Raw genomic sequence first — 24,497 nt, 5'->3', positions numbered from 1 at the left:
GTTCGAACCTGAAAATCGCAAATTATATATCTCTGGGGACCGACCCGAATTGTAATATTATTAGACGACCGAGCAGCTGTCGCATGTCCGTTGCGAACTTATCACTGCGTTTATTTGATTATGATCTTGTCGACAAACCGAAAACATCTACAACGAATTATGTGTATGAACCCGCCATATTCTTACAGTTTATATTGTTATATTTAGAATAAGTCTAAATATATTAGGAATAAAATTACTTGGGTCATAGATTATTTATGTTCATAGAGTTCCATATTTCACCTTCGGAAGGATAACACCATTTCGTATATTGTTCTATCTTTTGACCATTACGAGCATTTAATCTGACTCTACCTAGCATTTGTGTAAACAATATTTTCTTCTAACTGCAAAATGGAATATAACATTTAAAAAAATAAATCAGCTTCACGCTGTATCTCGCAATCAGTATCCCGCATAGAGCAGAGTAGTTCCTGTGAACTTAATGTTAAGACACTCCGTTCCCCTCTTTCCGCCGAATTTTTCGAAGCATTGCTTGTGGTTTTGTGGTGGAACTCAACGCCGGTCATTTGCCTTGGTGCCAGTGTGATGAAAGAGCGAAGAAATGAAAATATTAATTTATGCTCTTGAGTGGGGATCCCCCCACAACCGTTGCGTTACAGTCACACCCTTGTGCCCGTGCACAAACGGCCTCAAAGTGGAATACGAAATTGGATATATCCCCTAATCAAAAAATATCTAAAACAGTATATTGAAAAAACATTGCAAATTATCCGTTTTACACAAATCTAATCGTGTTCAAACATCAATAGTAAACAACTTCGTCAGTCTCGTAGTGTGACGCCTGTTTATACCAGCACGCTGGCGTGGTGCCAGTACAGCCACTGACGATGTTGGTAATGTAGATTTAAATAGCGAAGCGACAATAGACAAGTTATTTGTCGATTAGAAATGTCTTAGTTTATACACTGACTAACTCTATTTTGCATTTATGATTTATTTACTATATTTCGCTTAATAAAAAAGGATAAATTAGTAAAATGTTTATTTATTACTATCAAACGTTTTAGAGCTATGGGCTTAATTAAAACGGTAAAGTTAGTGTATTTCTTTTTTTGGGTGTTGCCACTGTTGCCGTACTAGGGAATCTGTATATCTGTATAACATAATTTTTTAATAAAAATTGAAACGACAAGAAAACTGAAAACTAAAAACTTGTTATATATACAGCATTACTTTAAAAACTTATTAATTAAGTTCAATATTTAAAAAGTTTATTACTTTGTGGCGTTCCTTTTTTTGTCGGTTCTATTTTTTTATGAAACAGTTTTTATTTTTTGTGTCTACCTTTAGTACTCCCCAATAGACTCGAATAAGTATTGAAGTCTAAAACTACAAATGTACAATATCACTTCAAACAACTTCGAATTCGATTTCTCTTGAAAAAAAAATATTGCAATGTAAAAAAAGCATGCGGTGCTTTATATGTACACCATGCACTTCTCGCTTTTTTATATTGAATCACATATTAAAAAATTAAATTAAATCAGCTTCACGCTGTATCCCGCAAACAGCAGAGTAGGCAGAGTTTTAAGGTACATATTATTTACTATTTTTGATATTTTTTTGGTGTCAAGGCGAAGCGCGGCGTTGAATTCTGTCATTCAACACGCAATGCCTCCAAAATTCGACGAAAAATCGTGAACAGAGTACCTTAACACTAGCTTAAATTTTAACTTAAAAAATACGTGAATAGACATTCAATTTTGTTTGTTTGTTTTCTTCAGTTAAAAAGTAGGTATAATATATTAATATGGAAATTTAACCATACGAAATTAGATGATTTCTCATGCATGAGACTCGCTCAATGAACTTCCTTCCCTGATGTTCCGAATAAACTTTAAAGCTGAGATCTCTGAAGCAATTTCAAGCGGATTCATCTGTTGAAGACTTTGTTTCAAAGGTGTTATCTCAGATTATCTGGATTGTTTAATATGGCAACGACTGTAATATCTTTAAAAACATTTTTCTTTAATTGTAAAACAAATATACTACTTATATGTTTCTTTTTGTCAGCCTCACGCTCTATCCCGAATATAGCAGGGTTGGCAGAGGGAACCTCGTAATGAGACACTCCGTTCCCTACTTCCTTCCGAATTTTCGCGGCAGAACTCAATGAAGAGCTTTAGCCTTGGTGCCAGACCGAAGAAAAGAATATTCATAAATAATAATAAATTTCCCTGACTGGGAATCGAACCCACAACCATCGCGCGACAGTCGCACAGCATCAAATGCTTGTGCGACTGTGCCACGGCGGTCTTACATATTTTTAAAGAATAATTAGATATAACCCTGAAAACACAATACCAATTATAATGCTGATGCCATTACCAGAATTAACCACTCGGAGCAACCTCTTTGAGCGAGAGTATCAAATCAACGTGTGTGTGATCCCAAAGTAACAATACCCACTCCCTACTGACGACCCTCACTCACTCATTATACTGGAAGAGAGCTTTAATTACAGTAAAACAACAGTGCTTAATGAATTATTGAGAACACCCTGTATATTTAATAGTTCAAACCAATTTTAATTGGACTAACTTGAAATCAACATAAATTATATGTGGGGTACCTTTGGAACGCTCTAATTATTTGGTAATTTTTTTATTATCGTGTGTAGGACCAGGTGTGGCTTTCTATTGGTTTTTTATAAGGTAAAAGCCTGATTTTTAGATATTTAATGTTTTCATTTCTCCACTCTGGTATAGAGGCAAGAGTTCCGGAGCTTAATAGACAATTCCTCCAGAATTCGGGGGAAATTGGGGAGTTAAGTGCCTTAACATTATACTCTCTCTGCCTACCCTGCTACTTGCGGGATACGGCGTGAAGCTGAAAAAAATATGAAAATATATTTAGTAAGTTAGAGTTAATAGCTGTTTTTTCTGCCCAAAAGAAAAATAATTTTCTATTATAGCTATTGCAGTATTGTCCTTAATTTGAATTCACTATAAGCACTTACTTAATGGCGTAAGTTTAAAAAAGCTTTTACAAAGGTTTGTTGGCTTCAAACAAACTCTACCTGGGACTTAGAGAAAGCTAAAAACTTATTAGTGTAGCCTTTAGTCCGCTATTTTTAATTAACTTTGTTATATTTTTAGATTTCAAGAGGTTATTATAAGTCTTTCGAACATTAAGTGAATTAGAAGAAGAGCAGACTAGTGTAGGTGGAATACAAAAATAGAAATGAAAGAACGGATTAAATGAAACGAAAATAGATATTTATAGATTCAGTGCTTTGTTTGTTGAAGTACGTACCTCTCATTATCCTCTCATATTTTGTCCCTGATGGTGTCAACAACAATGCTAAAATAATTCAAAGGAAAATATTATATTGTGGTATATTATAATACGGAGTGTCTTAACACTAGGTTCCCTCTGCCTATTCTTCTCTGTGCAGAGTACAGCGCAAAGCTAATAAAACTAAAAATAGAATCTATATATATAAAATCGAAAGGTCACTCACTCATCACGAAATCTCAGAAACTACATGTGCTAGGAATCTGAACTTTTGCATAGGAGTTACTTATAGGACGTAGGTGCTCGCTAAGACGGGAATTTGTAATATTTGACTTCTAAGGGGTTGTTTTGGGGGTTGAAAGTTTGTATGAAACTTCGTTACTAATGACATTTGTCTTTGTCATTCGTTACTAAATGCTAGGAGTCTCAAATTTTGCATAGACGTCACTAGGACGTAGCCATGGAGACAGAAATTAATAATAACATAGTTCACGCGGGTGAAACCGCGAGCGGGCCGCTAGTATATTATAAAAATAGGATATTATTTCATATTTTTTCATATATAATATCTTCTATGTACAAACGCTACTCAGTTATTATTTTATTACAAGCTTAGATAAAGATTGTAGGTATACAAGCTTTACCAGAAATATTTAAAATCCTAAGGAATTATACTCGAACTTAGAGTTGAGAAACGGAATTTTTGTTTTTTGAACTTTCTTACAAAAATTGAAAAAAATTAATTACTACCAGTATATAACATACTACCAAAACTGACTTTTCAATTATTATAGTTCAAATAGCCCTGGACAGCAAATACCTGATAACGTAACGGTATCACCTCGGGCGAATTCCATTTTACATATGATATGTACATACTATATCGATTTCCAATAATGAACACTATAGTTAGCATGACCTGAAATTAAAAATTTATACAACTTTAGTATTTTAACGTAGTTAGTTGCATTTAAATTAGGTCAATTAAAATTTAATAAGCTTAGAGTATGCATTTGAGTTTAAAAAGAGAAAGATCACTTGAATATAGAATGTGCATAATACATTCCTTTCTTTATTTAGAAAATGTTACATACAGATTGTTTGCACTGACACTTCTCAATAAGTAGTGAGAAGACACTTATGTTGGTAACCTACCATATAATTACGTTATGTTATACCAACGGTATAAAGAATAATCTATTTAATAAGAAAGTTTTAGACTCCGTACAAATTTGAAATATGGAAAAAGTATAAAATATGTCACCAGATTCAAAATAAAACATAGAAATCAATATGTGAAGTTATCTTAAACATAGTGTATGAGTCTATATGATATAAAAAATGTCATAAACCTTTCATTTGTGTTTTGAACTTAAAACAAATATTTATCAAAAGTCCGTAGAAGTACGTCTGTCTGGGTGGGTTGGGGGTTTAACTCTATAAATATTTTCATTTCTTCACTTCTGGTATGTGAAGGCAAGAGCGCGGCGTTAAGTTCCACCACCCCACCACTCAACGCATTGTATTAGCAATAGGTTCCCTCCTGCTATGTTGGATAAAAAATATATTACGAGAAAATATATATTTTCTAACGACTTTAGCACTAAGTAGTTTTATAAATAGAATTGTAGACACAACAAAAGTCTCTTTTTGAAAAAACGACACTTAGCCAAAGATAAGTCCTTTAGAAATACTTTTCATACTTAAAATATTATTTTAAAAGCTTATAAGAGGTGACAAATGTTCAAAGCTCGCTCCTACGAGCAGGTATACATCGTAGAAGTAATACTATAAACCAACTGTTGCAAAGTACTTAGTTTCTATGAAAGCAAGAGTACAATATGGAATGGAAGTAATATTAGTATTGCTAAGTTTTGCTATTGTATGCAAACTTAATGTCATACACTAATGTTTTATATATTTTTATTAATATAAATTTGGTATTATGTCTTCAGTACTTAAAAGTAAATTAAAAAAATATGGGATGATAAAAATATGTATATCTTAAGGTTTTTGCATCACTTCTTATACTCTATTTAGCCATATTTTTTTCGAAAGTTCGTACATTATAAGATTTTCTTCCTTTTCCGAATATCTCGTCCGAACAACCCTGTAATCAAGATCCTTTTAATATTAAATTATTAATCTCGATACTAAATTGATCCTGCTACCAACTCATTATAGGTAAATTGATGAAAAAAAATGTGAATATGTTTAAGTTTTCACTTGAAACATATATTTACTGTTTATATTATTTTATTTGAATATTTAAAGAAATGCTGTGTTATATTTTTTTCTTTTCTTTGCCCTCTCCGAAGCGCATCTGTGAATGTAAGAAAATTGACTTAAATAAAATAAATATCTTATGTTATATATGCACATTAAAACCGGCGACGATGCAACTAGACCACATACTTACATACAACGCTACATTCGAGGGGGAGCTTGAAATATAATTAAGTACGAACTGCCTTAGCTACCTAACATTTACTTTGGGTTTTCTGGGAAGTGAAGTCACAAAATGTTAGTATAGTGTAAGAATATTATATTTCAAAAATTCTTTCTAGGTATAAAGAAACAAATGAGACATCACTTTCTTTTGCAAAAAAACTATATTGTAATATAAATTTTGAAATTGTATTTTACTTCAGTCAATTACTTTTAACTCTAAGGTATAGCTATTAGGTTTTAGTTTAGCAACTATGCAATGTTAGATAATTTTGATTTATTCATCATTTATGAGATCAAACGCTCATAAATATCGATTTTAGAAGCTACACTTTTTCCTATGCTCCAGGGGATCGTTGGATATTTGATATTAATTTCAGTTTTATACCTCCACACAATGTCGAGATAGATAGATGGTCTTGACAAACGGACAATGTAAGGATTCAGTTTGTACTTCTTGAGGTACGGAACCCTAAAAATACATACATGCACATATTATGGAATTTATTTCTCTTCACGGGTTTTAGAATTATGTAAAACGTATACCACATATACACATTTAAAAATACATTTTATTCCCAGTGCAATTCGCAATGCAACGCCGCTTAAGTGCTTGTACGAGGTTTTTGTGGTATGCATATAAAGCAATTTAGTATTTAGTTACGTAGGAAAAAATAGTTACTAATGTATGTATATGAAAGTTTTAAAGGAAAAAAAATATTGATAATTAATAATTGATGACCACGTGGATAGGAAGTTGTCAGCAAATCTATTACTTGTCAAAGTTTATAGGGATGGGTGGCTGTTTGTTCCACTTTCATACAAAAACTACTAAACGAATTTAGATAAAACTTTTCGGTAATATAGCTTATTCTTATTACATCAAAACAACACATAGACTTTACAATAAGGCTAAAATTTTTGTACAATTTGGGTAAAATATAACAAGTTTAAGAGGGCGGGCGTTTAGGTCGCTAGTGAATTATAAAATACTGAATTATTAATGCCTTCTTTTGCCTTTATTTTTTAGGAAGTACACAAGAGTTGAATAAAAGAAAAATTACTTAACCATTAAGATACAAGGATTTATTTTTAAGTAATATTTTGTGTTATAAAGCATTGTCTTCATGCACTTTTTTTTATTCATTTGATTTGATATTAGCCTAAATTCATATAGATATTATTTTAATTGGATAGAGAAAAATATCTTAAACTCGGTTTTACTTAATTCCAATAGATTTTAAACAATGTGATCTATACTTCTATAAATATTTCAATTATTTTTGAAAAAGAAATATATTTGAAAAAAAAACACGAATACATTTTGATTATTATAATAGAGATATCAAATTTGTATAATATATACTTAAGTAAATAAATAAAGGAAATTATACCTTTAAATTGTTATCTTCACTAACAGTCTACAGTTAACAATAGTTAGCGATTCTCAAGTAACGTAATTGACAGATGTTTTATTCGATACGACGAAATTGAATTTCAGAAGAACAATAGCACTAATTAATCTTACGTAGAAGTTTGTTCTGTGATAATGGTTTTTAGTGGTTTTAGTCACTTTATAATATTGAAAGAAACTAAGCTTAACTTAATTTCCATAACTTATTTTATTATTTCTTATCGGCTATCATGTAATATTTATATGAAAAGTTGTTAAAATAATAGATTTACCTATATTTAAAAATTCTATAGTGACACTTATCTCTAGCTTCGTTATATAAATAAATAAATTAATAGAACCTTAAAACATTTCCCTTGTAATATACATCAAAGGAAAATGCTGTTTACTTAAGTATTCTAAATTTTAATTTTCTTTGTAAAGCACTGGAGAGATCTGCGTTAGCGGCAACTTAAGTAATGGCCCTCGAACTCCATCGAGGGCTTGTTAAAGTACGATTTTAAGGTGTCTAATCCCAGAACAACCTTCTCCGATACATTAAAAGCAGATTATGTTTCAAAGTTATTGATTGAAATTTGTCTTACAGAATAAAAAATATCTTTGTTATTTTGAATTAATTAGATTTACATTAATTATTAATGGTGTTATGCTATATAAATGGGGACCGGAGTGTCTCAACACTAGGTTCCCTCTACCTACCCTGCTATGTGCTATATATAGCGTGAAGCAGATTTTTATATTATTTAAACATTCTGAATGTAGATATAATACCTATCGAATGATGATAATGTTATCTATATTCATCATTATACTTAAGCAATTTTTTTATTATATTTTATTTTATTTTTAAATATTCGTTTAAATATTTATATATTTTAATCTACCATTCAAAAAGCATTTAACTGACTAATGTTTTGTATAATGTAAACGGAAAAAAAGCAATCGCTCGTTTTTCATTCGTTTAGTTCGCCTTGGGCATTATGTAGCACAGATGTTATTGAATATTCGAAAATGCGATTCAAACCTTTGGGAATAGGATTGTTTTTAAGCATTGTAATTCACTTTTGTTTACGATATAAAAAAGATGATATGTGAGGTATTTTTTAAAGTTTAAATTTGTAGACAAATTAAATTATGAATGTACCTAAGTAATTCTTGAAGTGGTTGAAAATTAGCATAAGTTGTGCATGTTATTAGCATCTTAGGTGATAACATTCACAGCTTACTCGACGATCTCAAATGTATCTATACAATATTAATTAAATATGACTTATGAGGCGCTTATCTTTTATTCTAGTTAATATTTGTAGACTATACTTATCTAATAACGTTTATTGAGGCCATAGTGGCGCAGGTGCATAAGCGTATGACTGTAACGCGACGGTTGTGGGTTCGATTCCTACTCGGAAGAATGAATTATCAAATATGAATATTTTCATATCTAGCTCTCGTGACGAGGCAAATTGCAGCGTTGAGTTCCTCCACTCAACACGCAATTCCTTCAGAATTTTGGGGAAAGTGGGGAACGGAGTATCTTAACACTAGGCTCCCTCTGTCTATCCTGCTGTGTGCGGGATACATCGTGAAGCTGATTTATTTAATAACATTTATCTTATACTATTTCTGTATGCGGAAACCAAACCTTAAAATGCCGTGACGCTTTTTACTTCGACTCCATAGGTGTCACTTAATTTATCTAATAATTGCTATTTGTTTATTTAGAAACTTCACGCTACAGCTATTTCAACATCCAAGCGATATATTTATATTCACATTTCTATATAGAGTATTAAAAAAATGGCAGATCAATAAGCGACTAGAGCTGTTTCGTGTCTATATGAATATTTTACGGGCACGGCGCCGTTTGTAATAGCGACAGAGGTAGTTCAATGTACGGTGGCTTATTTAGTTTATACGTATTGATTATTATGAGAAAATTTTGATAGAAGCAAATATTGTAAATTATTAGTTTATCTTAATTCGTTATATATTTTTTTTAATATTATGCAATAACATCTTATGTAATTTTACTCATATATGTAAATATTTTAACTTCTCATCAAGTGTTTCTTCAAATTCCCTGAACTAATCTACAACGCATTTTCCGAAATTTTTAACTGACTTCTATGAATGGAAGAGGTTATCAATTCGACAGTTCTTTTGTTATGTTTTCACTGGGTGAACCAACTGTGATATTTTTTTTAATTTGCAAGTTGGTGCTTCCCATATGGTTCCATTTGATCCATTTCTGACAATATTATCCATGAGAAAATCACATATATCTTAGATTTGCTTTAAATATGTGTGCCTTATTATTCCTTAGAGCAGCTTGGAATATACAATTTTTATATTCAAATTATTCCTTATTTAAATAGACATTTGTAATTACTTTAAATCGTCGAATGAACATACAGGTACCATCGGCTATCACTTTTATACAATACTTTTACACTAATAACAGAAAACATACATACGAGTATATAAAATTAATGTTCATGGAATTATGAAACATAAATAATTTAATTTTTTATATAAAAATGTAAAAATGAAATTGTATAATTTGCAACAAGGCCTAAACAAACAGAGTGGTTACGAGGGTAAAATCCATTTTATTGACCCTTTTCGCAACCTTCGATCTTTATCTTTTTAAGGACTACGTAAATAAGGTAATTTTATTTTCCGCCCAATATAATACTTTAATACTGTTCATGTTTAGAATTTATAAGGGAATATGTTAGAAGAATATTCGACTCGGCGAGTAAGAAGGCGCGTTATCATTTAGGCTTTTTCCAAGTAGCCTACGATTACATATCCTAGTTTGATTAAATCTTTTTATACAATTCTGTTAAGGTATTTTTTTTATTTTACATAATACTAATATTTAACTGTATCTAATTATAAATTGCATTTATAGTATTCTCGAAGAAATTATTAGTGTAATCAAAAGGCGACTCTCTCCTCCTAATAGGCTGAGGCCTATTTCCCGAGTAGGGTAATTTAGTTTCATCAGTAGCATCCCGGACGTCACCCTTCGGCGGTTGAGGTGATTAATTTCTACTAGAACCACGTCGACCGAGCCTGACATTCTAAGTCTTATGGCATCTAAAACGTTTTCGTCACTTTTGGTTTTTGCTATATTCCTTCTTATTGTATCAATTGAAAGAATTTGTAATTAAATAGCTTTTTTTTAGCTTCACACATTATCCCGCTCATTGCAGAGTAGCAAAAGGGAACCTAGGAACCTAGTGTTAAGTCATTCTCATTACGACACTTCCGTTCCCCAAATTCTGCCGAATTCTGGAGGCATTGCGTTGATTGGCGAAACTCAACGTCGCGCTTTCCCACGTTGCCAGAGTGTGGAAATGAAAATATAATGAAATTGTAAGAGAATTTTTTTTTGTCAATATTTCAAATGTAAAATATAGTATAAAGTAAATATTAGATTTCTGCTTGTAATGTGATATACCTAACTGTTATCTTTCATCAGTGAAAATGAGCATTGTCAAAAGTCCGCGACAGTTTCATGCTCGTAGATGTGAACAGACGATAGTGAAAATAACTAGGTTGGGCTAATGGACCTTCATTAAACGACTTCGCCTCGCGTGATTAGTTTAAACCGCCTCATGTTTTATGTTATTTTTATAAGCAACAAATGCTGTTGTTATTGTTTTTAAATAATTTAAACCTAATATTTTGTTATTTTTTGTATCAATGTTACCACATTTTTACTATGTCAACATTAATTATTGTAGACTTACTTTTACTGCATTGAAAATGGAATGCTACTTTTGTAAATACTAGGTTCTTGTCCCATTTAGAGAGGTTTATATTTTTAATAAAGTCATCGTCTCAAAATATCCATTAAAAATATATGTGAAAGAATAAAACAATATCCTATAAGTCTTTCACTATCTGCTTCGCAAAATGCGGGAGATCGTAAGAGTTGATGAGCTGATAAAGAATAAAATGTGTCCAAAATCCGGATTAAAGGGTAGACCCCCATCTAAATGATGGACACTTCTCAAGATAGATGGATATTTGAACATCGCTAGGAAATAGTAAGCAAAAACTGGATACATTATATGTAACGAAACTAATGTTTTCCAAACGTTACAAGTAACTATTGAAATGTTTATTTTTTATAATCATTTCCACGATCGGAATCAAACCCTTTAATGTAATACATATAACAAGACTACCATTACTGCGCCATGACTGCGTCAGTTACAATTTTTTTTATAAAGTAATTTGATGTTTATATCTCAGTACTATTACGACGGATTGTTTCTTGAACACATCCATCATAAGAAGAGTTTTAATTTTATGGGATCAAACTTCTATTGATAAAAATCAAAAAATCAATATTTAAGTAAGCCTAGTAATTTATATGAGGTATTCATTAAAAGCTGGTTTCTAACCCGACGCGAGGGTTACAGTACAAATGCATTAATCAATCGATGTGCCTCGCCACGGCTTTCGTTTTTTAATATGTAAAAAATCCTTTTCACTAATTGAAACTTTTTGTATTTTTTAAAAACTGTGTTATTTGCGAAATTGTAATCTACTAGCAGGTAAGTCGATTAATGTTTATAAAACACATATTGACGCATAGACGTAGATGTAATTTGTGGTTATATTAAGTACTTCGAGCTCAGTGGTTATTACTTTAAATTTAGCTTCTCTGGGAAAGTGTGCACGGATAAGTGAGCGCATCCATCATGTTATCTTTAACTATGATATTCTTTTAGTTTATTTTTAATGAAATATAGATTTTTTTTAACTAAGAGACATACTGATTTTCTTTTTATTTTAATTTGTAAAATATAAATGTTTATTTTGTAATAATACCTATATTTCCTTAATTTTACTATTCTATTACACAGTGGGGGCTAAAGGTGTGTACACACATGACTCGGATGACTCTAAACTAGTAGAAGAAAAGAACAACGATTGATCTGTGGCTCTCATCCTATCCTATCCTATATCTTATAAAACAAAGTCGCTTTTCGTGTCTGTCTGAAGTTTCTAACTCTTCTTCTTCTAAGCCACCCAACGGATTTTGATCCGGTTTTCACCATTAGGTCAAGTATTTCTCAGGGAAGGTTTATATATAGTTTATTATTTGTACATTCTTATGTAAGTTAACATAAACAAGATTAATGTGTATAAAGTCCCACACGTTGATACACTTTCGCGCATGCGCTGCTTTAATGGTAAGTACTACATGAAAATAATGTACTGGAGTATTGTTCCTCTTAATAAGATCTACAAAAAAGTCTGCGAGAGCATATTCGTATCTTTTAAGAATAACGTGTAGCGATCATATTTCTGTCTAAAAATAATAATTTCAATATATTTTTTATTGTGAGCGATATTTTTCCATAATCCTTATCCTTTAAAATACTTTATTAAATTTCTACGTTAAACGAAGATAAAATTTGCTTTTTACACTATTTCGAAATTGCAAATAGTTTTAGAGAAAAACACATTTAATTATTGACACATCACGCCGTTTACACATCAACTGTACCGAGTTATGTTTCGCTTATCCCTTACTCTCGGCATATAAATAAGTACATTAGTTACGTTGGTCATTTAATGTAGATCAAAACTGTCTTTTACTGTTTTTCATTTTAATAAGTACTTTAGAAGTTACAATATCAAAAAATCCTTGCTGCGAAACGACTCGCAACTCGCCATGCGTCCGCCGCGCCCGCCTGCCTTACACACATCGGTGGTTCAGTAGTAGAATGCTCGCCTGCCACGCGGGCGGCCTGGTGCCGGTGCCTTCGATTCCCGGCCGATGCATTCTATTTTCCTCACAGGCGGCCACGTAGTGCTTGCTTTTAATCAGGGACAGAATACCCTCTTCAGCATTAACCACAAGCTCGAAAAAAAAACCCGCCTGCCTTTATAGCAACGAAGATTTAGATGCGTTTGCACGTATTGGATAATTGGAGTTGAATGTATTATTTCAGCGCGATATATTTGGTTTCATATTTTTTGTAGTAGTTATTAGTAGGTAGGCTTTTGTTTATAATTTCTTCCGTTTAAAATAGTCATTTAACCATCTAAAAATAGTAATTTAAATATATTTTAATAAGTACTTGAAAAGATTAGTAGCACAGATTTTAAATTACGGTACCTACTAAAAAATCCTTGCTGTGTAAAACAATTGGAAAATCCTTATTGAAACTACGAAAATGCGGGTTGCATTAGGGTTTAATTAATTTTCACATTATCTTAAGTGCTTTGCAAACATACATTATGTGAATAATCCAGGAGTTAAAGCGGGCGAAGCCGCAAGAGGGTCGCTAGTATTTAATAAAGCTTAAATCTGTGTGTCTATCTAAAATAGAAGACTGTTATATTCAATTGGTAATTTCATAATAAAGAATTTATATTATTATATTAACTAAACAATACTACAATATATGTATGTTTAGGGGTTATAGCAACGGGTAGCATAATATCATATCTACTTCTATAGCAAACTTAATTAATTTTTAAATAATTTGAGAGTCAGGTATATTTACTTTTTGTATTTACACAAACAAGTAGATCAGCAAAAGTTTAACATTGCGGTCCTCGACGATTCCTTATATTGTACGAATGGGGGTTAAATCCATTATAAATATAAAAGACAAATGTTAAAATTGTAAGCCATTTTTTTTATATAACAAGAACATTAATTAAAATGATATCAATCAACCAAAAAATTCGCGTACATAAGTGGAATACCTTTTTAGGTAAAAAAATAATTAAGAGACCCCTTGACCTTTATTATTTGGAAGCTCTTGAAATAAAAGCTTTTACATAATAATTGATGCTGTATATTTTGCAAATCACGCAGTATTCCGCACACAGCAGGGTACGCAGAGGGAACCTAGTGTTAAGAAACTCCTTTCCGTGTTGAGTGTTGAGTGGTGGAACTCAACGTCGCGCTTTTCCTCTACACTAGTGCGAAGAAATGAAAATATTAAATATTTAATTTCCTCGAATAGGAATCGAATCCACAACCTGTTACATATATGTATGTATTTTTCATGTTACACATTATAGATTCGTTTACCTCATGTTACTAAAGCTTTTAAGTCTAAGTAACCACAAAACACTATTGAGTAACACCGCGACCTCATTTTTGTCTATTTTTCATTAAGCTATTGCCGTCAAATTCAACTAAGCTAAAAGGTTGACTAAATAAAATAACGAAGTCACATTTTACAGTGACTATTTCCTCAAAATAATAGAATCAAATTCATATAAAATGTAGGTATATTTGTTTTTATATTAAATACAATGTGTAAAAAAAAAGATAAAAAAAATAAATAATCGCTTTCAGAAAAGAACTAACTAACATTGATTTTCTTCGTGATTATGAATCGAAGTCATAAAGTATTTTGGTGCCTTTTTCTTATATTCTATTGTTATGTTATACCCATTACGTCTTTTTTGTAGATATCCACTATAAAGACTAGTAGTAGAAGTTTTAACACTAGTTTTCCTTTACCTACCCTGTTACGTACCTGCGTGAAGCTGAAAAAAAGTGATAAAAAATTTAAGTAGTTAAGTAGTGAAACGCGTATATCAATTTAAGAAAATAAAAAGTAATTTAATAAATTTTCTGGCCTAAAATAACAAAATGCCAGTTTATGATAGAACATATTATGAACTCTTACATAATGTGGCCGATTCCATTAAGTTGAAAGCTTTCAACATACTGTCGATATTCCATTTTATAAATTGTGCGGGTTACAAGGATAACATACTTAATTAATTAAATTTATATTAATAATAAAAAAAATACTTGCAAACTTAAAAAATATTTTGTAATATAAACGTTTGCTCGTTCTGTTTTTTAGTATTTGTAATTTCAGCGACAGCAACAGAAATACATCATCTGTGAAAATGTGCACTGTCAACTATCAAAGTTCATGAGCTAAAATGCGCTGAAATGCGCTAACACCTCCATATTTAAGCAAATTTAAAGAAATTTTCCTTTACTATATTAATTGTATATTTTTTAATATGATATTTCAGTGTTGAAAATCATAATTCTCGTTTGCTAAATATGAGCAATAATATTAACTTTTATCCACAGGGCAAGTTGTCCATCTTCCCTTTTCCATACTTGGGAAACACTACTTCAAGAGGTAGAGGCGGATGTAGTGGGATACAATAACGCCGCCTCTTCTCTTGAGAGGGTAGTGGCCACACCTCTCGTAGACAAAACCTTTCACATGAAGGTACAAGCCAGAAAACTGTTCGCGCATCGTGAGGGCTGTGAGGTTGTACTTGGAAAGGCAGATGATCAGTTAAATAAGGTAAGAAAATTATATTAAATTTTAAACTGAAATTATATTAAATACTACACTAATATTTATCTACAGTGCCTATTATTGACATTAAATTTCTATTAACCCTATAATAAATCTATATTAAGGATGTATACTCAACGGGTCATAAGGATGTATATAAGGGTATTTTGCCAGCTTTTACATGTATATAGATGTTAGACTAGTCCGATTAAAAGAGTGCGGTGTTAAATTACGCTAACTACTTCTGTACCACGCAATGATTATATAATATTGTCGGAACAAAACATTGGAGGGATGTGTCACTAGTTTTTCTGTCTATAATCTTCGATAAAAAGAGACTTCTGATCTTTTTTTCTAAGAAATATATTTTTGTTTCTCATATATTATTGATATTAATTGGCATGGGGAATAGAGGAAGCTATTACTTAACTACTTTGCGTAAATTAGATTATTTTATAGTGTGGAAAAGTGTTTTATTTTATCGAACGATACGAGTATAAAGAAATAGGTACTTTCTAGATACATTTCATCCAAAGCATTGTCCTTTTTGTACCGATACTTTTAGTATTGAGTATAATTTGGTCAAAGTCTCGTATTGTATTGTATAATTGCATCGTTAGTTCATAGTCCAATGTCCCGTCATAATATTTTCATCCTAACGCAGAATTAGAGAAAGCCCCATTTTCTCATTACTAAGGCAGTTATTATTTGCCATCAAGTTGTTTTCACTGCATCTATATATATTTTTTGATATACCTAAAAATGTTTTCATTTTAAAGAAATACTTAGAAAAACTGATATTTTTAGAAAGCACTACGAAAATGTATTTATGTTTTAATAAAAAAATCTTTGGGAAACTTATATTTTTGTATCTATAAAGAATGTCAATAATGTTTTACTATTTTTACTTAATTTCATTATACTTACAATAATACGAGTAAATACAAAAATATAAATGTAAAATAATTACAAAAAAAGTATCGATAAGTTACAACCGATACCGTATCGAGTAAAAGTATCGATACTTCAGTGGTATCGTTTCATTCCTAGATATACATATGTAAGGGATTATCTAACCTTAAAAAAGTTAGTTTTATAATAAAGACTATATAGACTATTTTTTAAATTTATGACATCATTTAAAATAAATCCTGTCGTGAATTTAATTAACTAAGCTCATGCGTAAATACGAAACATCGTTACAATAGAAGTCGGAGTCGTTTGAAGTCGAATCCTCTTACTATTAATATTCGTTTGTTACGTTTTATGTCTACTTAAATCTGGTAATAATGTGAATTTCTAATCAATGATGTATAGAATTTTTAAGTTGCTTATCTTCTGCGTGTTTTAATATAAGATTTATTTATTTGTAAATATTCATCATTTTAACTGTATATATCTTTAATTTTTCCAAAAGTACATTTAATATCAGAAAATAAACTTATATATTGTTTAGGGCTTTCAAGTGTTTCTTTGCCAAAATGTATATATTCAAGTAGTTATCGGTAATTTAAATTCGACTTTCTTGGTTGTTATTCTTCTTGTGTTTCTACATTGAAAATCAAGAAAAAAAAACAAAAAAGTATCTATAATTGTAATTAATTTTAACTGTAATTAATTTTAATCCATAAATTTTACATGTTTCACAACCAAAATAGCAGACCCACAGACAAACTGTGTGATATTTTAGCTTCCATTATCGATATCGATTAACCGATTGAATTTATATTTTTTCATACCTTTCATATAAAAAAATGAACTTTCCAATTTCGTTATTAGACATATAACACCTTACTAACATATTTAACTAGTTGGTATAAATATATTATATTTTTCGGTCACAGCCACATCCACAAATCGATAACAATTAATGCCTTCCTTACAATATGTTTCCATTCAATCGTGATAAGAAAGCAAATGCTCGTTCAAATAGACGTCACTTATTACGAAGCAGTCAGCCACTCAGCGAATATCGTTAAAAGTTGTTACAAATTCGTGTTTGCCTTATATTTACATAACAAAGCTTCCCTAATGAGAGTGCCTATTTTTTTGTATAAACGAACTTTTTATTTTAAAGGATTACTGGATGGTAAGGTGGTAATTTTGATTATAAAATAAAAATAATTTAGACATATATTTATTGTTAAGCGGTCAGTGTATTCATAAATATTAGTTTATTGTAAAAAAAGTATTGTAAGGGAATGTACGATATCGTAGGTAATTGGGAAATGTCTGCCTGCCGACGCAATGCCTTAGATTTTCGATATAGATACAAATTCCACTCAGCAAAGAGCTTTTTTTTTATTAAAGTATTTGTAGAATTCGGGGGACAGTGAACAGCAGAGCGTCTCAACACTAGGCTCCCTCTGCCAACTCTGCTATAAGAAAATCACAAAAAGATCAAGCGCCCGGGATAGGCCGAGGAAACCTAGAGAATATGGGCATAATTCTTTACCTTCTTCCTATTATCAATACCTCGAGGTATTGTTTTATTAAAATTAATTCACCATTATACAACAAAGAAGCAGTTATCCTCAGAAGCAAATTCACTTGTATTTTTTTACTTAAGCAATATTCTACAAAGGGAAGTCAGTTGTTAGTGAAACCACAATATTACTTATTCTTTTATAGAACATGTATTAAACAAAGTCTTTGTAAACTTTTCTTTCATTTTCCTTCATTATTATCTTGTACTTAAATTGTTTTGTTACAATTTGTTCTTTGAATCCTTAATTTTGGGGTTGGACATGATAGATGATGCAAACTAACCCTTATTGCACTAGAATGGAAATTTCAAGAAAGGTGAAATTTTCATGTATTGAATGTATACATAGTCCCAAAATGGTAAGTTAGGCTTTTACTTAACGTATATAATATACACTTATATATTTTATATACACGAAATTCTAACCTGCGAAATTCTAAGTTTGGTGCTTACTCTGCAAAAGGCAATCAAGCTTGCGGTTACTATTAGTACCTGCGTTCCGTGACATCGGCGGCCGTTTCATTAGCACGTAAAATCTTATACCACTTTAGTGCCTAGAAATGGTAGTAGGTAATAAATTTAAAATACAATAACATTTTCATACATCTAGTAGAGTAGAGTAGCTTATAATCATGACGTTTCTATTGTCTTTGAATAACTTGATTCATAATCAATAATAATGCTCTTTAAATAATAACACCTAATTTATATATTCTCTGGGATGCTTCTATAAAAATATTTATTTTGGTACTCAATTATTTGAGGATTAATGTTCGCTATTGACAGTTTATAATAGAAGCGCTTACTCTCATAATATAGATATTTTCATATAAACAATAACATAACGTAGTATTTAAATTAATTATGTATTTTTTTTGTATTTCGGATAATCTAGTAGAAAAAATATATAAACTATTTACATATATATACTATTTACATATATAATTTTTTTTTTGGTAGATTAATAAATATAATTTTTAAACGTCACCCATTGCCTCGGTAAAATGTAAGTAGGGAGAACTTAATGTTGATAACCACGCGTAATAACTTTTACCATAGCTAAAGTTTTACAAAGCTGAGTTATGTATTTATGTAGTATGTTGTAGTGGTGTTCTTTATTTTAAACTTTTAACAGGGAATTATAAAATACAAAATTTTACATATTTCTATACTTTTTTAGCTTTAAGTTATAGCAGGGTAGGCATACAGAACCTGGGAACATAATGTCGAGACACTCCGTTCCCATTAAGACACTTTCATTTCCCTCTCTTATTTCCTCGAGTGGGAATCAAATTCACAACCTGTTTTGTTAACTAATTCATACAGTCACACCTGCGCCACTACTGGCCTCAATAATTTTTAAATTAAATGAAATGACTTAACATATCACTATAAAATTTTATTACTTATTTTATTATAAGAACTTTTTAAAATGTTGTTAAATAAACAATTCATCTCTACAATTAAAAGATATTAACATATATTATATTATCTGTATTTATTTATTATTGTTAAAGTAAGCCAAAAAAACTTTATATATGAAATTTATTATTACTTCATTTTTATTTACGTTTATATTTACATTTCTTCGCTCTAGTGTCGAGGCAACTTCTGCCACTCAACATGCAATGCCTCCAGAATTCGGCAGAAAGTGGAGAACGGAATGTCTTAACACTAAGTTCCCTCTGCCCGCTGTGTGCGGGATAAAGCGTGAAACTGATTTATTTACTTGATTTATTATTATTTCAGAGCCGTTCGGATTATCGTACAGCATTTCTCAATTACTGCAACAATTCGAATCCGACGAACCTCGCCACGTACTACGACTCCCATAACAATTACGTGCAACAACTGACCGCTACGAATGCAATGATTGAACAATATCACAAGCACACGCTGCCCACAATACTACAGGTAACATTTACAAATACTTTAATAATATTTTTTACTTTATTAAATTTCCTTTTTTATTTTATAGTGTTTAATATAATCATTCTATAAATCTAAAATAAATATGTAATATAATATGCGTAACACGTTATATTAAAATAGATATTTCTTATTATTCTAGAACAAAAAAAAATTACAATAGTGTCTACAAAAATATTATGAAATAAAAAAAAACGATCTTATTCCCCTATTCATGTGAATGAAAAAATCGCTTTTAAGTGCTTAATTTTAATAATAATAATAATGACCCCGTAGAATAACTTGTGACGAGCTCTTGGCTCCCACTGGAACCCACTGATCTAAGACCTCCTCCTCTCCTCTGGCTTGCCTTTATTGGTCGGTAGAGTAAAGCGCAAGAGGTATTTATTTATTTATGTTCTCGGAAGGGTAATCTCAATCTGCCTAATAGCGGGAAACCTGCTCAACATGGTGAACCCGGTGCACACCTCGCTTCACCCGCCCGCCCCGATGTTGCCCCCGAGGCATTGCGCTACTTTGTGGGGGCCCCCTCTAGTGGGAGGCAAATCTATCAATCAATTTAGACTATTACAAAGGCAGACGGCCGTTAATCTCATAGCCCAGTAGTCCTTCCATCCAAATTCCATCCCATAGTCCTAGTTTATACTTCCTACTACTATTGACCAGCGATAACTTTTGAGCAATTACCTGTGGTAACTCAAAGATGGAACACGGCTGATGCTTCACGATAAAATATTTTTATATTGTCCAAGGGGAATGTCGACCTGTTCTGACCTGGTCCCAAGATCCTCAGAATACGAGAAATATTAATAATAATAACACTTACAACTTATTACACGTTTACAATTTCCATTGTTGTACAACATTTGAACATTCATATGGTACACATAAGGTAAATGTGCAATGGAGTCTTCATCGTGTTAGTAACGTCCATTTGATCTAGTTTATTTACTACATTGTAATCCTGTCAACCCGAATGTCATAATAATCCCTTTTCGTAATATCAACAAAAAAACTCATATAGTTATTGTCCTCCTTTGCAAATATTTTGATACGCCGAATCTTTTAAAGGAGAAAATGTTAAAGAAAATATTTCTATTTCTGCTCAAGCTAACACGCGTCAAGAATAGCGACATAACACACCTTTATGAATTTTTCACGCCTTGACAATATTTAAGAAATATCCCTGATATTTTATTTTCGGCATACATGAGTTTGCTTCATATATTACAAATATGTTACACTAGGTTTGACTTATCTTTGGTATAATTCCATGATAAAAATAATGACTACTTTTGAAAGCACATTATTTTTAATTAACCCATGAATGATGCTTAACACAGTGAAGGGAATCAGTCTATATAATTTAAAAACAGTAGTATTTTAATAGTTCACATATGAGAATTTGGATGATTTTTATAAAATTATTATAATAAGATGTGTGTATGTCCTAGAGAGTTAAGCTGTGAAACTTTTTGACAAAACAGCATATAGCGTATCCTAGTAACATAAACAAAAAATGCACAGTGCTGCCATTATTATTTAAACAATATTGCATAACTACACAATAAATATATTTGATGATTGATTGAGATACTTTTGTTGCTTAGCTGTGTAATACTGTAATAATTTACTTATGCGATACTTGCCATTTGTAAGTAGGATAAGGAACCAGTTCCCTCATTACAATTTAGTAATTTATTAATTAAATTATATATTACAGTACTGCCATATGTACAATGTTGCCAATAACAAATCGACAGATATACTAAAAACTATCCCTAAATATAAACATTACAATAAAGAATTGATTAGTCAAATATTCTTAACGAGCTCAAATATTTTGGTAAGGAACTCACTAATTGATCAAAAAAAGTTTTGAAAGGCGTATAATAGAGCAAAAATAAAACCATGAATCAACTGTATTGAAATAGTACATTTCCAGTTCTCAGTTTACAAACTTGAATATATACCCTTACCGAAATAAATCGATAATAACTTTATTTGAGAGCACTTTTATTTCGCAACTAGACTGAACTAGAGCCAGACTGGTTTAGAAATTAAAATATAACAAGACTGCAAAATGTATTTCTAATTCCAAAACAAGTAGGCCCTTGTCAAGTATAATTTCTACTACGAAAATATATGTTTTTCAATTACTTACACTTTATAATAAAATAAATAATTCTATGTTGTTTTTATTGCTTGAAATGTATGTATTATTTTCGACCGACTGTGCTGTATTCTGCACATACTGGAGTAGGCAAAAGGAAACTGGAAAGCTAGTGTTAAGACACTCTGTTCCAATTAAGCCGCGTTCGCCACTTTCCGTCAAATACTCGAGCAATTGCGATGAGTGGCAGAACTCAACGTCGCGATTTGCCTCGTTACCAAAGCGAGGAAATAAAAATATTAAATATTTCTTTCTCGTTGAGTGGGAATCGAATTCACAACCCAGCGTCACGACAGTATACATATTAAGTATAAGTTGACATAGAGACAATTTTCATTAACTATGTGACATCCACTCTAGCATTAATCTCAATATGAAAGGAAAGCTTCAAGCGCAGAATAGAATCACGAAGAGATTTTAATTAAACTGAGGTTCCTACGCTTTAAAATTGGAAGATTTATTGTCCAAATCTGGTTAAGATGTCTATTTAATGTAATATTTGAATTGTTATATAAACGCCTAGTTCCATGGATTCCATCTCCACTTGTACGCGTAATGTACCTGTATTTCCTCTGGTAAAAATGGAGATAAAAAAACAAAACTATCTATGTAACATTTAAATATTTCCCTTTCCTTGTAAATCATTCAATCGAGACATCAAAACATGTTACGATAAAAGAAACTAACAAGGCCCTCAATTTTTTCTACAAAGGTCAATTTTACGTATGTGTATTGGAAATTATCTATTTAGAAATATCATAGAATTTTTCATTATTCTTAAGTTTTATATGCGTATCCTACTATTATTTATTATTACTTATTACTTATTATTATTATTATTTACTATTACTTATTTGTTTTATTGGTATAATTAATGAGTGTGCATTAATTTTAGGAATTAGAAGAGATTTTGACGGACGTAACAACCGCTGTCAGCGACGCCATTTGTCAGGAGGGAGAAATAATAACTGAAAAGGTAATAAATATACTTTTGCAGTTACAACCCTTCATTAAATATTTTCTTCGTATCTAATAGAATTATTGACAAACTCAGTTAATATTATTCATCTATAAGCCATACCATATTACTTTTTTGACTTAATTTGTAATCGCCAAATATTTTACTACTTAGATTGATCCCAACATGATATAATAGGATTTAGAAACTTATATTACAATACAAAAAAGCAATTGTACCTAAACTACATATAATATATATATATATAATCTTTGTTTTCATACCCAGAGCAATCACCAACTTCGTCGGTACGAGTCGCTATGTGCGCAAGCGCGTGCAGTATCCAGTACAGCAGATCTGGCTCATCTCGCGCGCACTCTCCTGAACAATCAACCGCCAATCAGAACCCCGAAGAGGACTTTTCTACCGCCCTACCCCCCGGAGCCTGATGATCCACCATTGGACGTAGCTGCGGTAATATATATTATACATATATATTTTTTGTACTTTTTTAGCTTCACGCTGTATCCCGCTCCTTGCAGGGTTTATAGAGGGAACCTATTGTTAAGTCTCCATCCCTCATTTTCCGCCGAATTTTTAAGGCATTACGTGTTAGGTGGCGGAACTAGACGTCGCACTCTGCCTCGACATCGGAGCGAAGGAATGAAAATATTAAATATTTTATTACCCCGAATGGGAAAGGAACCCACAACCTGTCGCAGTTACAATCACATGTCATTATATATTCAATGCAATTTGTTCTGCTCGAGTTCTACTACTTGAATACCATGCAACCGCCCACAGAATCTTTTCCTTTAGGAATTAAAAATTTATAGAAAACTGTTACGTTAAAGTATTTATTATTAGCAGAATATATGTTGTTTATACTCACAAAGAAAGACTATAACATTTATCGAAATTACGAGTATGTAAAATGGGGAACGAAGTTTTAACATTTAACACTGGGTTCCCTCAGCATCAAACATACAATTATTACCATATTAAAAAATATGTAAAAAAAAATATAAATATATCAAAATGCCTAACATACCGAAATATACCTTCAATTAAAAAGCTATTCTTAAAGTCTTACCAAAATACTGTATTTAATACTGTAAATATAAAATAAATTTCAAAACATATCTGAAATCCTACACATTCTTAAAAATGCATTCAGGAGTATCGTGATGTTGTGAAAATTGCTTGGTGGAGTCAACTTTCAGTATTTAATGCCTGGCAATGTTGAGAGTGCTTAGTGCTTTTATACGTACTAATAATATTAAGTATCGCATTAAGTACGTCATTAAAAATTATTTTTAAATTTATATAAATAAACCATAAGAGGTCGATCGGGGCGAAGGGGCACATGCATGTGACTCTAACCGCAACAGGTCGTGGGTTCGATCCCCAATCATGGAAATGAAATATTTAATGTTTTCATTTCTTCGCTCTGGCATCGAGGGAAAATGCGG

At 31.3% G+C, this 24,497-nt stretch overlaps 1 protein-coding gene across 2 annotated transcripts in view; it reads left to right on the top strand.

Moving 5' to 3' along the window:
- Stacl (SH3 and cysteine-rich domain-containing protein) overlaps window positions 1-24,497 on the top strand; it is a 111,504-nt gene that overhangs the window by 48,611 nt on the left and 38,396 nt on the right. For both annotated transcript variants that reach the window (XM_085196407.1, XM_085196406.1), the window contains 4 exons: window positions 15,264-15,486; window positions 19,715-19,879; window positions 22,963-23,043; window positions 23,314-23,499. In XM_085196407.1, the coding sequence (XP_085052533.1) occupies window positions 15,264-15,486; window positions 19,715-19,879; window positions 22,963-23,043; window positions 23,314-23,499 (655 nt within the window). The remainder of the gene's footprint in view (window positions 1-15,263; window positions 15,487-19,714; window positions 19,880-22,962; window positions 23,044-23,313; window positions 23,500-24,497) is intronic.

The sequence above is a fragment of the Heliconius melpomene genome, chromosome 13 (assembly GCF_056956725.1).
Source record: "Heliconius melpomene rosina isolate 202511_hmr_F chromosome 13, ASM5695672v1, whole genome shotgun sequence".
In the NCBI taxonomy this organism is placed as follows: domain Eukaryota; kingdom Metazoa; phylum Arthropoda; class Insecta; order Lepidoptera; family Nymphalidae; genus Heliconius; species Heliconius melpomene.
This window is presented reverse-complemented; position numbering and strand designations above follow the sequence as displayed.